We start from the raw sequence: 16,580 nt of genomic DNA, 5'->3' as shown, positions 1-16,580 counted from the left end.
TTCTACTTCCCCTTCGTTCCTGGGTCCCACTAGTGGTGTTTCCCCTCCTTCAGTGCAAATCCTCTTGACAGGTGGGTGGGGCCCTTGCTGTGTACCCATGGATGCCCCCGCTGCCATGGGTACTAAGCGTTTAAATGTTGAACAGAGTGCATGTGTCCGTCAGCAGGAACCTTAGGCTGCTGGGCTTCAGCTGATCTGGAAGCACTGCTCGACACACTCTGGCTGTGTGGCCCGGCTCTCCACACCGGTAACAGACAAAACTTGTACTCTGGCTTACTTTTCCCTTTGCTGGTTGGACAGATAATGGGGAGGAAAGGGGAGAAGAGGTCATTCTCGACTCTAGTTGTGACAGCTTAGCCATTTGTTCTTCCTGAATGAGATCTAACTTCTTAACCATTTCTGTCAGCTCTGATAATTCAGATGTGTGTTTTGGCCTATCTATCTTGGTGTTTCCACCCCCTCCTGATGCTACATGCACCTGAGCATATGTTTTCTTTGCTGCACTACGCATCTGAAACTTCTTAGTTTCTCTAGTTAGACTTCGGAGCTCTGCCTGCAGCTCTCGGAAGCTGAAGAGCCTGGGTGCCATTGGTGCCATTCTGGTGTACACCTCCTCGTCGGAGAGGCCTCTCATGAACTGCCGTGTTAGTTTGCTATCTCGATCCAGGAAGGGCTTACCTCCTCGTTGCTTCTCCTCTACTGTTCTCAACTTTGCCTCCAGTGCTATAGCATAAGAACAGGCAGACTCCCCTGAATTCTGGCTCCGCTCGTAGAAGTCAGCCAGAGGATCTAGGGATCCTCGAGTGTCACTGTATTCGGCCCGCAGTTCCTCCAGCGCTTTCTCAGGGGTCTGATCATGTGGAGGTAAGTTAAGGATGAGATTTCGGGCTTCATCCCCCAGGTGTGGCACAACAGTGGAGAAGCGGAGGTGCATTGGGAGCTCTATTGCCTCCAAGAGATATTGCATGTCGCGAATCCAGTCTTCCACCAGTATCTTACAGTCTGGATTTCCTGTGAAGACTTGAACATTTTTCACCTGATGAGTTTGCTTGAAACCTCCATAGGCTGTCATAGGAAGGCACTGGTTGGCGACTGCTCGAGCAGGAGGCATGAATTGTGTCACGTGTGGATGGGCATACTGGCCGGCAGATGCAGGCACAGGGGGGGCTGGAGAAGGGTGGTATGGAGAATGAGCGTTAACATGCATGTTGAGGTGGGAAGCTGGAATCAGTGTCCGTTGAGGAGATAGCTCAGGAGGAGCATCAGTGGCTGCCTGGTCTAACGCTACCCGAGGGCTGTGTTGAGTTATGTATGGAGCCCATGCATTTGCAGATGGGGCTAGTGGGGTGACTCCACTATAGCCTGGAACTGGAGTTGTGAGAAATGTGGCCTCAGGGGAATGCACTTGAAAGGCCTGCTCAGCAGCTACGTGCTTAACCGTAGTATTCATCACTGGTGGGCTCGGAAGACAGATGGGGGATATGAATAACTTGGGTAAACCTGGGGGCCAGGCCTAATAGGCTGGGCTGGATGTGGCACAGCAACTGGGTAGGGTTGGAGCGACTGCTGCACAACTGGCCTCTCAACAATGACATGATGTAGGGAATCTTGCCAAGGCATAGCTTCTGAGGGCCCATGTCTACTGCGTTTGCGAACAGAGGCATCAATCATCATATCTATCTGGCCACCTGGTCTTGCATCTGGGCTGTTGTCGAAACAAAGTGGCGGTACCTGCCCTGAGGCCCCAGGGCCTGTCAACCTTCGTGCATGGGCTGGCGTCACATACTGGTCAGCACAGGGCGCGTTCATAGGGGCTGGTGGGCCAATGGTGACATGCCCCACTGGCGTCGGGAGACTAGATGCACTGGTGGAGGAGCACTGTATGTCTTGTGGGGAGTTTGCATAGGTCTGCGACATCTTAAAATTACAATGTGTTTACTATGTGCAAGCAGGTTATGTAATGTAATGCAATGTAATTAAGTTCTAAGAGATGTTGAATCTATGTAAAATAATGCAAACCCATATAAATAAATTTGTTCTAAAGTAAGCTATATGTTTCAGTGAGGTGAGCACAATGAAAAACGTAACCAGCTTATCCAAGAAAGTTAACTGCTCCTCAACTAAAATTAAAAGTTTAAACTTAAACGGTTTAAACTAAAGTCTGAGTATTAAGCAGATGCACAGTAACCTTTTTCAGTAGTTTCCCAAATCTCAAAAGAAAAAAGAAAAAACTCACTTTTCAATAAATTTTTCAAATAAGTTTTACATCACAGCAAATATTTAAAACAGTTAAATAACAGTTAAAGTACCCAGCAGACTTTAAAGGATATAGCTGTGAGGGCAGATATGTAACCCCAAAACCACCAGTCCTGTTATGAATTTCAGTTTGTTAATATAGTTCAGTATTCAAACCACTGGCTGTAGAATTCTCTTCCTCTTCGGTCTAGAAATGCCACAATCCGGGTCACGGCACCAAAGATGTAACCCTCTTTCTCTCTCTCCACACGCTCACTGGACTCTAGCACCTCCGTTGCTCTGCGTTGTGTTATATGTTCGTGGGTGGTGGTAGAAAGCGGAGACTCAGACACAGAGTGGTTCAGGATTGTGGCTTGACCATTTATTCCACAGCACGGCATCTATAGCGTTGACAACATGAACTCAACTTAAGTTTTAAACCAGCAAAGTATAACATATTTCAATGCATATGCAATTCAACAGTAAGCTTGTGCTGCTTGTTTTATCATACATTATCCACCATGCATTAATCACATTTAAAAGGAAAAAAACAAACCATTTCAACTCTCTATTAATATGCATTTAGGTCTTATACAGTTTAAAACACAAAATATCTTAATTAACTGATCTTTAGTGCGAAAACAACAACTATATTTTACATTGATTTTCCCCACTACCATTAACATGGCTTACCTATAGCGTTGACAACATGAACTGAGGAAAAGATGACGCAATACTCCTATATCAACGCTACGGTACATCACGAGGCCCAAACAACGCTAAAGGCACTTGAATCTGTTTTAATTCAATAGCGTTATGGGGACACCTTGTGGACAACCCAGATATATATACAGCCTTACACATATAACAAGGAAAATGCATAATAGAACATAAATATTGATAGATTAAAGGTTTGCAATAATTTTATAATTGTATCTTAGCAAATCGTAAGTGGTAGGCTAATGAAGCCAATTCGGTGGGGGACATACCCTTACAAAAAAGTGCTATAGGAATCTTATATTATATAGGAATCAAAATATTATAGTAATCTTATATGAATACTAGGCCTATAGTAATCTGGGACATACTACAGAAGTACGATAAGACTACTATAGAAATACTATAGCAGCTTTAAAATATTATAGAGGTATTACAGAACATCACAGAAGTATGTTATGTTCTGTAATACCTCTATAATATCCTATAGAGCCGCGATAGTATTTCTATAGTAGTCTTATAGTACTTCCATAGTAATATTTTGTCCCAAAATACTATTTTCCTAAGGGTAATTAGGCCATGCATAACCAACACATAGACGTATATTTTCCGTCATTTAACGTCGGTCATCATCATTGATGTATTTTAAATTGTTTTCGTACTTAGATATGACGGCCAGAAAAAATTAAGTTCTGTTAAGTTTTTGTTATGTTAAGTTTTTCAGTGCCATTGACTCCCATTATTTCTCTGCGTTTTTCTTCAGTTTTCAGTCCATAATGGTGGCCACGCCGTCACGTCATGGGGGCAACTGTTGCTATGGAGCGTTCTATTGAGTTTCGCCTCTTGGGCTTCTATACTCTTTGGTGTTGCTTTCTCCGCGAGTCTGACAGACTTCACTAGCCTCAACTGACACGACCTTGATACTGTCAATACTGTTATTAGTCACCCTTTACAATGAAAGTAATAAAATCTGAATCATTCTCGCCAAATTGTGCTGCCCTATTAATGGTTTTTTATTAAAATTTTGATCAGGTTACTTGTAAAATTCTTTCACTTGCCCCTTCACAAAATCCACTTGTCCCGTCGAGCCCTGGCTAATATATAAAGACCATGTCCAGGTCAAATGTTTCATCTCAAAACAATTGAAGTGCATAAGGTAGTAGCTAACAATGAAGAAAAATCAACATTACAAAAATATATTAAAGGACATGAAATTCCAAGAAATAACTTTGCTAGGTCAAAGATTTCCATTGACAGCAAATTAATCGGTGGTAGTCAGAGTTTACACTGAATAGTACACTTTAAAAATGAAATGTCTGACCCTGATTTCTTCTGAGCGTGTTTCTGACACCCCTCCCCCTCTCCACCGGAAAAACTCGAAGAATCACGAACGTATAAGTGGCAGGTTTATTAGGAAAACATGAACGTTAAAAAAAAGACATTTAGGAGAATCAATGAATTGTGAACGACTTATTACCATTTTGCTAATAATATGTAATCGTGTAATCCATAAAAAAGTAACTGTAGTCTGATTACGAGTATTTTAAAAAGTAGTTTACTCTAATTACAAGTACTTGAGTTTTGGAATCTGATTACGTAATCCAGATTACATGTAATCCGTTACTACCCAGCTCTGTGTATATATATATATATATATATATATATATATATATATACATACAGTATGCTCAATGCTTTACTTAACAGGCTATGATGGTTTATGATTAGGATTGCACTCAAAGTTAGATACTAAGTGGTGTGTGTTTGTCAGTATCAAATAAAAGTAGACTGAGAGAGTTCAAGAAGCCGAATTGTTTACAGTGAACCCACTCAACCATTCTTCCTGGAGACTTAGTATACAAGGCATTTCCTTGAACTAACATCCTGGTTTTATCTTCAGTGGTCTTCTATCACCCCACAGCTTGTGAATGCTCTGCTGTTTTCCTCTTCACTGAGTAATTAATGGTAACATTCACAGCCAGACTGCACTGTGTACATTTTCTGATCTGATGAGTCTTGGTCCTCAACACATTTAAGGGTGACTTTTGGTGATAATGGTAAACTTCAGTGATCGGAAATATATTTTTAGCAGTATTACTATACGTAGCAAAGCTATTTATTTGATTAACCTGTTAACCTGACAACCCATTATGGGACTCACAACTGACTAACTTATAATTGTAACAGTTTCCTACTTCAGTGTGTTACAAATCAATATTTTTCTTTGGAAAGAAGACACTTTGGGATTTACTTTTTATCAACCAGATTTGATAATGCTCAGAAATATTAAAAGTTATAGACACTGAAGTGCCTTGAATTGTTTTTTTTTACCACACTTAAATATTTTTTTTAGTTGATATAAAAATACATGAAATCAGCCCTGGAGCAATCTAGAAAAGTAATGGGTTGAAAGCCACATGTCACATGAGTTTCTATTTCAAATCTGAATAAGATATCATGGAAAATGAGAATCCTGCAAATATTTTTCTGAGACTATGTCTAGACCCCCCACCCCCCAAATATAAGAATATATTTCCAATAGTATTGAAGGCTTTTACAAACTATTTAGTCAGTAAACATACCACTGCATAGTTTGCATACTGCATAGACAGAAACTTAGACATCATATAGGTGATTTATTTGAGCACTAGAAAAATACAATAAGAATAATTTGAGTAAGAAAAATAAGAATAATAAGAAAAATAAAAATGATTTAACTTTGTTTGCCAATTACAGAAAATCATGAGATTGCTAGAAATGCAGTATTTACAATGAATTACGACGCAAATAAGTGCTGATGTGCTGATGGCCACTTATACAGATGGTAATAACACAAATGTGCCATACAGTAAATAATCCACTCTCTCTGTTCATATAGACGCGTTCACTTTGATAGCCGTGACCATTCAGTAATAGCGAGCTGATTTGGGCTGATTTGCACTCGAACAGATGGTAATCATGCAGATACATTCACATTCAACATAAAACACACTCTCACATATATTAAAAACTGTTTAAAATTAAAACAAAGGAAAAGGCGATCGCTATAAGTTCCGCCTTCATCAGCTGACAGGTGCGTCAGAGCGCGTCACGAGGGAGCGCCAAAATTCTTTTTTTTTTTTTCTGGTGGATCGTCTCATTCTGTTTGTGACACTGTACGCTGCAAAACCATGCCATTTTTTTTACTACCAAGTCGCAGTTTCCGACCGTGAGTTATTCCATAACGAACACAAACAGTTCTGTCGCTGAAGAACTGAAACATAAACAAAGGAATTATGATCCATATTACAACGTTATTGCTTCGTTGGACTAAACGTGCTTCATGGGATGTCTTTCAGTGGACCCTTACCTTTCTAACTAAACTGGGATTTACAGCTGTGGATGTGTTTATGACTTGTTATTACGACGGATCTGGTATGTACAGCGTTTTCATTGTTCATGTTTGTATGTGTACTGCTTACACAAATGTAGCAAATACAGTCTTTATCGGCTTTCGATTGAAAAACAGCGATATGTCATCGATGCTTGAGGCTTAGATCTTTATAATGATATATAGTTTGTCAAGATTAAATTTGTCCCGTTTCATTTAATCTATTCGTAAGCACTGACACGTGCGAGTTGAGAGGCGTTCAGGACCCCCGCTTTCTGGTGTGGGCTAACAGGTTAAAAGCATATCAAGCATTTAATTTTCTTCATTCAAAGGAGAATTAGTTTTCCTCATGTTGTTCCTCATTGTTGTGCCAGTTTTCAGACCATTTCCGACTATAATCCTGTCTTCTTCTTTCTCAATGACTTTTTATACTCAGTTAATTAATTGAAAGAAGTTAGACGCCACCTACATCTATAGGACAAAACAAGCTATCATATAGTAGCACAGCACACAGTGGAACTAAACGATGTTCCTCCAGGACCCTGGTGCTACATGACAACAACAGAAACTGTTGCGCAGCCTCTCATTGCTTTCTGGATTTGGTACAGTCATGTGTACACTTCTCATCTTTGGAAGGGTCACTTCCATCCGACTTCTTTTTAGGAATCAAATGAATGACATTGTGGTCTGACCGGCCAAGCGGGGGTCTGCATTCAGATCTATAAGCCCCTGGCACATTCCCATAGCACTGATCCAGGGTGTTACTGTATCTGGTTGGGCATGTGACATATTGCTCCAAGTCTAAGAGATGAGTGATGTCACAGTGGTTGAAATCACCCAACAAGAAAACAGGACCACCAGGATACTGCTCCAGAACATCATAGTAAACAGCAGCGATGTCTCTGGCAGCTTGAGTCATATTAGTTCCTGGAGGAATATACACATGGATGAAGGTAAGTGGAGGCGCATCCTCAGGGTGGTCATGTGGTATAATGGACACAACCATTAACTCATAATCTGGAGTAATCATGATGTTTTCCACCTCCACATCAGTCGCCCAGGCCTTATTCACAAGCATCATCAATCCCCCTCCTCTACGTTTCTGAGTTAGCCGTGCATCACGATCAACCCGGTAAGACCTATATCCCTCGAAGCTAATGCTGGGCGAGTTCCTCTTCAACCATGTCTCTGTGAAGAACATGAGATCGGAATTAACGTTTTCCACATCTTCCATCATTTCTTGGAGCTCCTCTATTTTGTTCGGAAGAGAACGCACATTAGACATCATTATTTTAGGAAGGCGGAACTGAAATTTCTTTACTTTTGTTTTAGACTTGTGTGGTGGTTTCCTCGGAAAAGCAGGTTTCCTCTCCTGGTTAAGGCTCCTGTCTACAGTTGAAGTAGCCGTCTTCTTCCGTCTTTTGTTCTTGTTGTCACCTGATTCGTCTTTGCCTGTGGAACAATTCTTAGTTACTCCTATGTCTTTTGTGCATAAGAGAATAAACTCCTGTGTCTTCGTGTCCTGATTTTGGCTCTGTTTATACTCCATACAGATGGTGCCTCGTGTGTATATTTGAGATCCAAACATCTCCTGAGCCAAATCAATGTGACATTCCATTTCAGGGATTTGATTGAGCATCTCTCTGAAAGATAAAAGTAGAGGTGATGAAATCCAGCAGTGAGTTGAAAAATACAAGATCTACAGTATTATTATTGTGTTAAAGTAAGCAGTCTTACTCATGTCACATACTCAACATACCATTTACATTAAAGGTTCAGAGAAACACCTATGTACTTACTGCAATTCATTCATTGGCATTTTTAATTTCTTCACAGTCTCAAGGATTTCTTTAGCTTTTGTCTTCAGATATGTGCTAGCTTCAGTCTGATGTTTGTTTTTAATCAGTTCTTCACAGTTATCAATCAGATCAGGAAATGTTAATATCAGCCCAAAGATTCCTCCTGCGGCCTGCAAAGATGTCAAAATGATATTTATATATATATATATATATAAATTCCCCAGAATTCCCAAGCAAACATTAAGAAACCATGTGGGGGGAAATATAACGTGTAGAACCACCTTTAGCAACAATTATTTGAAGGAAATTTTCTTTAAGAGTTTATCAGTCTCTCACATCATTTTGTGGCCCACTCTTCTTTACAACATTTCTTCAGTTAATTAATGTTTCAGCGCATTCATCTGTGCACAAAAATGTTTGTGCACAAATCTAAAGATTTCTTTGTAGCATCAACGGGGTTAAGGCTTAGTTTTAGACTTGGCTGTTAGATTATATCATGCTCTCTGCCAGATATCTCTGTAAGTTTACCCCTCTGTAATTATTCCTCCCTTCTTCTTCTTCTTCTGTCTCGCTCCCTCCTCCCTTCTGTGTTCTCTCTCTCTACCTCAATGTATACACACATATACACACATGTATATTTCCTCATGGGTTCAGATATTCAGAGAAGGACGGGGGCTATAGGCCCGAAGGTTATTGAGTTTAGACTGACTGAACTGTATAGTTCAGTTGAGATAAGTTATCTTTGTGCAAGTACTGCACAATCACTCCAAGTGCTCACTCCAACTCACCCCATCACTCAGCCAAGTGCTCCTAATATATCCAGAATTTCCTGGTCATACTTCCTTTCTATATAACATACAGATGTAATCTACATCCTATGGGCACTAGAGGCAGCAGGAAGGAAAACCCTTTGTTTGCTAGACACTCCTATATGATGTAGTGTATAATTATTATTGGATAAACTACTGCATCACCCCTTGCAATGCAACTATATAATGTGTGGATGTAATAATAAACCTTGAAGATGAAGTTTGTGAACAGATAAAATGGCTTCATGTTCATAATTCTTTCGATGAGCTCATGCAAGAACTGAGAATAGTTGGACGGCATCCAAAGATAAAGAGCTGAGAAATATATTATCTTAACATTGGCCATTCCACCACCTTTTCTTTTCTTCAATTATTCAGATGTTGATTTGCTGCTGTGCTTGGGCTCGTTGTCCTGTGGCATGACCAATTTCAACCCACCGTTACCTGAACAGATGGCCTCACATTTGTCTCTAGATTATTCCTGTATAAAGTGGAGGTCCTCGTAGTCTCAATGACTGCAAGTTTCTCAGGTCCTGTGTCTGCAGAACAAGCCCAAATCATCACCTCTAAACCACCCCTGGACTAAATCTGTTGGGACTGTCTTCAAGGCCGTTCATTTTTAAACAATTCTTCTTACTGTGGAATGGTGAATTTAAAATTGTTGGGTCAACTTCTCTGCAGTATTGTCTGTTGTCCTTTCTTCTTGGTGTGCCATAGATACACACCTGAGTGCTCCAGACCACCAGACTGCCAAATGCTGCTAATTACTCTTTTAAATACTGGAAGTAGGACGGATTCACTTATTTCCTACCCACCTGGTTTCTGATTGTTGGTTTATTTTTGACAAATAAACTCAGTTTTTGTTGTCAACTTAGGTTTTTATTGGTCTATAAAAGTTGGGGAGGACTTCACAATTGTTATTTGGACCCTGATGATGAAAAACATACCTATACATATATGTGTATGTGTGTGGATTATATCTATGAAAAAATACCTGGCCTGTTCCCTTTAACACCGCTTTCAGTGAAACATCAGCCATTTCTTTAGAAGCTTTCACAAGAAGTGGAGCATAATATTTTTGTCCTTTTGTTGCTGCTGTTTTCAGAAAGATGGCAGAATATCCAAGGTATGCTATGAAAGAACTGACGGTGCGGAAGAATGCAAAGTCTATATAAAACCCTAGATATATGTGATTTGTATACAGGCCATCACTTCTCAAGAGGTGTCTTAGGCGACTGAGGGGCAGATCTCTACCACTGCGTTTGGCCAAGGCTCTCAGGATCCTCGCTGTGATTTCACACTGCACGTCATCGGAGGATGACACTTCAAACCCTTCACTCTCACACTCCTTCTGGAGTTTCTTCTGGAGCCTTTCGATATTGTTCTGAATCTGCCTGATTTTGTCAGCAGTCTTCTCTGCATTTTTCATTTTTTCACTAGATTTCCATTTCTCCACAAGTGTAAGTATAAGACTAGTTGCAGTACCCGCTCCGACTGTGATTCCAGCTGCCAGTGCCAGTGAGGGTGCAGCCAAACCTCCAGTCAGAATTGTTGCAATGCCTGTCCCAACAAGAGCGACAGACCCAAGCACAGTAGCTGTGTTTCCCACCAACTGGCCTGCAGTCATCGCCTCCCTCATGTCCTCCAGCTCGGTGGCCAAAGCCTTGAGATGATCTGCACATTGCTCCTGATGATCAATCCAAAGGAAGAGCTCTTCACACAGTTCGTCTGCCACACCCATTGTACAAGAGGAAAATGGAGGAACTGGAATTAGAAAAAACGGTGTTGTTTTGATTCTGAAAAATACAACTCGAATTCTGGAAATGGTGGGACGTCTTTAAAATCGTAAAACAAAAGTGCTGTAAAAACAGCAGTGATGGCATAAGTTTCAATATATTTGATTTAATGGTTTTAACAAAATAAATGTAAATATAAAATAAGTCTGATGGTGATACAATGGAAAAGCTAGTTATTCAAGCAGAGTCTCCATCACAAGAAAGACTTGAGCAGGACATTTCTCATTGAGAGTTTTTACTCTATTTTAAACACTCAGCAGAACATAAATACATCAGTAATTAATCACACACTGTAGTTTAAAGAAAAGTATTATTTGGGAATTAGTAAGTTAAAAATTCAAAAAAATTAATTAAAATTCAAAAATGGCTTTTACAACACAGAAAACAGCATTGTCTTGACTTGATGCCGATAACACAAAACAACTACAACGTTTGAGAGTCAAAGTAGAAATGGCAAATTTGTAACATGCTGAAGACTCATTTTCGCATTTCAGAATTTAAAAGAGTTTAAAAAAATCTTATTTATTTATTTATTTTTTATCAGATATTTCTTTTGAGTCATGACCCATAACTTTCATTCCCTGCTGTCTTTACTGTTTTTGCAGTTTGCAGTTGCAGGTTTGAAGAATTACCCACATTGCTGTAAAAGTTAAACCAAGTTAAGATCACCTTGTTCATTTTAGGACATCCCTAATTCACCTATAACATTTGTGAGATATAAAACATAACACAAAACATGCATTCAGAATAAACCATGACTTTCTAAGCTTTATTCTGGAAACATCCCACGAATCAGAAATGATTTATTTAAATAAAAGTCAAATAAGAAATAAACGTAAATGTAAAAGAGTCAGACCTGAGGAAAACTGTGTTCCAAACAGCAAACTGAGTTTTCTGCAGGATGTTATATTAGAGATGTGTCTTGTGTTCTTGAATTCTCTTGCTGGACCCTTGCATGGGATTGATTTATTTAAGTGTACTCCTGTTACGCAAGACACATGTCAGCCAATCAGAAAGGATCTGAGTGCTACAGAGATATCCGGGCCGGGGTCTGCTCTCCTTCCAGAAAACCACATGACTTTCAGGACAAGGCCACAACGGAGGGGTGGGGAACAAATTACTTCCTCAATCTGTGTATATGACCTATGAATGTGCATGCATAACTTGTCTTATTTTAATGTGAGAAGGCTGGATATTATTGTCATTTGGGCATGTTTTACACACATGAACACTGAGCACTGTGATTCTAACTCAGAGGTGTATCTGAAGCTGTTTTTAAACCAGAATTATTAAGAATGTTTTCTGCAGACATTATAAGAACATTCCACAAATTCTAATGACAATATGCAGCGAGTTCATGAACATAATTTTAAAAGTGTTTGATTCTAACTCTTGCTTAAACTTTGTATAAAAGTTAAGTGCAAACACAAACACACACACACACACACACACACACATACATTATAACACAAACACATACATACATTCAAACACACCCACCTACACACACACACACACACACACACACTCTTTATGTATGTTTTATGATTGCTGAATGTTTTCCCCTAACATTATGAGGACATTCATAATAATATTTATGTGCTAACCATTTGAGAACATCATTGAAAAAAGAAAACATTAAACAAAAGCGTTCTATTACAGTTTTTCTCGACTGCTTAAACACTATAACCAAGCTTTGGAACTAAAATTTCAAGACCATAACACCATTTATTAAAAAGCACACCCGATTTATCTAAACTATAAACTCTATTCCCCTTTTTGACACATGAATCAGATTTGTTGAACTGTCACTGCAAAGCTCCCTTCACTTCTCATTGCCTACATCATGTTGTCATGTAGAAAGCACTAGCATTCAATACTGTTTCCTCAAGTCAGCAAAGCTTGAGCTCAATCAGCTCAGATACCCACGTGAAAACACTAAGAGTCAACATTTCTCACACACCAATCAGAACCTTCAATAGATAAATCATTTCACTAACGTTCACAGTTTATTGTTATTATTGAAAACCTTTTTATTAACTAAATTAGAATCCATACAAAATGTACATATAATAACGTTGTCTATTAAGAATATTGGAGGAATTAAACAACACTGACATATTTAATCATGGTGATGGTTTTCCTAAAAAGTAGCTATGCATAGTGCAATTGATTACAATAAGACAACACTTGCGGGCAGTTTCCTGGGGATAAATACAAAATGCATATTCAGTTTTCAAAATAAGACCAATCTGTGAAGTTGCCAGTATAAAGAAAACATATAACTCATTGCTATACTGTAATGCTTATTTAAACTTTAATTATGTGTTAAAAAGAGACTACAGCACATGTATGCAAAACATAGAGCTATATAGTGGATCCATCCAGGTTTCTGTGCTCTGCAGCAAGGATTGTCTCAAAAGAAACACAGAAAAAAACAGAAGCTCAAAAACCCAAGGGTCAAGAGCCCAACTAAAGCAAGCAACAAATGTTATTTCATCAACATCTAAACATCTGTTCATTCTTAATAAGAACTTATTACAGTAGATGCATCATAGAAATAAAGGCAAACAAGTTAGTAATGCGTGAAGCTGCAATGCAAAACAGTCACTTCCTGATAAATGGCACCAAATATCACCGAGAAAAGCCACTGTATACAATGATTTTCATATAAAATCAATGACTCGCTTCTTCTGAGCGCCGCATGCACCCGAAGCGCGCGCGCTAAAGCCTGTCAAACAGCGCCTGATTATTGAACTAAGTTATCTTTTGCGCTAATACTGTCAGAACACACAAGGTTTACATGCAGACTCACCTTCAATACCACCAGGCCCGGGTTTGACTAACAGCTGAATTTTGTTTCTGTGCTCGACTCGTCCTGCACACTCTGCTCTGTGCTAAAGCTCTGCGGATCTGCTCCACAGTCAGTGAAAATACACACATTGACTTTACAGCAAACCTATTGACTCCGCAGCCGATCCGCAGTCGGTGGAAATCCGGGGTCAGTCGGTTATGTCTAAAATGAAAGTAAACAGCTGAGAAAAAAAAAAACACACGTGCCTGTATAGCAGATGCAGGTCTTAAAGGTACAGTAGGCCTATTAAATATATAATATATTTCATTTATCATTATTTACTCACTACATTGTCCCAAAACTGTATTAATTTCTTTCTTGTGCTGAACACAAAAGAAGATATTTTGAAGAATGTGGGTACCCAAACAGTTGCTGGTCCACACTGAATTTGATAGTAGCAGAAAATACTCTGGAAGTCACTGTGGACCAGCAACTGTTCCTCAAAATAGCATTTATGTTCAGAAGAAGAAAGAAACTGATTCAGGTTTAAAACCACTTCTGAATGAGTAAATGATGGTATGAAAACAAAACACTATGACAGAACTGACAGACAGCTGACAGAATTTTTATTTTGGGTGGACTATTCCTTTAACGTTAATAAAACAACAAAACACAAAGAGAAAAATCACTCACTGCTCTTGACTGAAGAAATTTAACACAGTTGCTTTAGGAATCAGTTTATATAGAATGCTCTGCTAAATACACATATTGTACCTGAAAATAAACAGGTTTTTTTCACACACAAGCAGAGAGGGCCTGAGGCAGGAAGTGCTTCAGCAGATGTGGCATAAACGAGGGATAATGGTGCTCATTTGGCTCCCCCTGCTGGTGCCTCGGCAGTGATGTACTCGAAGTGCCTCTGAAACTTGCTGACAGTGTTGGGTAGCTCTTTGAAATATTTTTTTTGTTTAATATATATACAAAGACATCACAAACTTTAACATCCCGACTTGTTCTCATACTGTGCAGTTTATCATTATAACAACATAACACATGAACAGTCTTGCATTTCTCTTGTGCTGCAGTTACATGCCAAAGATAAAACTCTTTTTTAACTTTTCAAGTTTAAGCTTGGTTACTGGTTTAGTCATAACATCAGCTACCATTTCTTCCGTGGGGCAATACTCAAATGTCACTTTACCATCACTGAGTGCTGATCGAATTAAATGATACGTTATATCTACATGCTTACATCTTTGTCGACAAACTGGGGTTTTCGACAGAGCAATGGCACCTTGGTTATCTTCAAAGATTTGTACTGGCTCAAACAAATTATCATTTTCCATGCTGTTCAACAACTGTACAAGATACATGCTTTCCTGTGTTGTTGCGACCAGTGCCATGTACTCAGTTTCACATGTAGAGAAAGACCATTTTGAGTAAGACTAAAACAATATCCTGTCGTACTCCGCCTGTCATTTAGATCTGATGCCCAATCAGCATCACTGTATGCTACAAGTTTAAGATTTTCTTGTTGTTTCACTGTAGCCCAGTGTTGTTCATTTGGATCAGACAGATATTGAGAAAGTTTACTGACAATCCAGCTTAGATCAGGTCTAGTACATGTCATCAGATAGATCAAACTACCCACTGCCTCACGATGCTTCTCAGGATCAACAGGATCATCATCACTGTTCTAGTCAAGCTTTTGCTCACATGGTGTTGATCTGGGTTTACAGTCTGACATATTGAATCTCTCTAGTACCTTAAGAATGTACCTTTTCTGATTCATTTTTACGAATCCTTCATCCTGATGAAAATCAACTCCTAGGAAATATTTGAGTTTTCCCAGATCTTTCATTTTGAATCTAGCTGTCAGCGTCTTTTTCACACAAGTCACTTCACTTCACTTCAACACATCATTGTTACTGGCAGCAATTATCAGATCATCAACCCAGATAACTACAATCACGTTCTCTTTTTCAGTTTGTTTACTGTACACACAGTGATCAGCTGAATTCTGGACAAAATCATTCTCACTCAGGTTGTCATGTAACATTTTGTTCCAGTTCCTACCTGACTGTTATAAACCATACAGTGATTTGTTCAACTTACAGACTAGTTTCTTACCATGTCTGACTTCACTTCAAATCCTTCTGGCTGTTCCATGTAAATCTCACAGTCAATTGGAGCATGCAAATATTCAGTTTTTACATCCATCTGGTGGAGGTCAAGATGGAACTGAAGTGATATTTGCTGTTGGTGAGAAAGTCTCTTTGTAATCTACACCCATTACTTGACTATAGCCTTTTGCTCCATATCTGGCCTTGTACACGTCAATCTCATCTGCATTGTTTTTGACAGCATAGACCCATCTTTCCCCCACTGCATGTTTACCTTCAGGTAGCGTAGTTAGAGTAAATGTGTAATTTTCTTTAAGGGAATCCATTTCAGCTTTCACGGCCCTAGCCCACATCTATGACTCACTTGATCTCATATCATCCTTGAATGTGTGTGATACGTCACGCACTCTGTAAAAGAAGTCCACATTGGTCAGAATATGATCATCACATTCAACATCAGAAACGTAATCTGGCAAATATTGAGGAGCTGTTTCTCTTAGGGTAACACGTACTGTGATCATCTACTTCTGTCTGAGAACCACCCTGATCTTTAGTCTCATTCTGCGGTTTATGAGTCTCTTCTGGGGTCTGATCAGTCACATTTTCTTTTGACTGGGAGGATACTGTAATGACACGGAAGTCAGCACTGGCAGCCAGGTGCATTATGGGTATTTGTTTAGCATTCAATTATGGGTTAATTTAAGCAAGATGGTTGAGTTCTTGTGTTAGTAATGTTATGTGTGTTCATGTCCAAGTTAATTTGAGTTGATTTGGGTTCATTTACTGCCATGTTATATAAAAGGGTGACTGTCACCGTCATGGAGAGAGATGTGTAGAGGAGTGACTTGTGATATGGCCTTGCCTGTGTAAGTTTGAATATTGAATTCAGAATTAAAGAGTAACAGACAATACTGCCTCCTGTTGGCTGGTTTATTAA

The 16,580-nt window shown here is 39.2% G+C and overlaps 1 protein-coding gene across 1 annotated transcript in view; it reads right to left on the bottom strand.

Moving 5' to 3' along the window:
* Nucleotides 1–6,243: 6,243 nt before the first annotated feature.
* Nucleotides 6,244–16,580, bottom strand: part of LOC132157722 (zinc finger protein 665-like) — a 43,814-nt gene continuing 33,477 nt past the window's right edge. The window contains exons 2-4 of the mRNA XM_059567047.1: nucleotides 9,925–10,694; nucleotides 8,122–8,291; nucleotides 6,244–7,965 (exon numbers count right to left, since the gene is read on the bottom strand). Coding sequence (XP_059423030.1) covers nucleotides 6,906–7,965; nucleotides 8,122–8,291; nucleotides 9,925–10,671 — 1,977 coding nt within the window. The 5' untranslated portion in view covers nucleotides 10,672–10,694 and the 3' untranslated portion in view covers nucleotides 6,244–6,905. The remainder of the gene's footprint in view (nucleotides 7,966–8,121; nucleotides 8,292–9,924; nucleotides 10,695–16,580) is intronic.

The sequence above is a fragment of the Carassius carassius genome, chromosome 1 (assembly GCF_963082965.1).
Source record: "Carassius carassius chromosome 1, fCarCar2.1, whole genome shotgun sequence".
Classification (NCBI taxonomy): domain Eukaryota; kingdom Metazoa; phylum Chordata; class Actinopteri; order Cypriniformes; family Cyprinidae; genus Carassius; species Carassius carassius.
The sequence above is the reverse complement of the archived record's forward strand: the minus strand, read 5'-3'. Positions and strand labels throughout refer to the sequence as shown.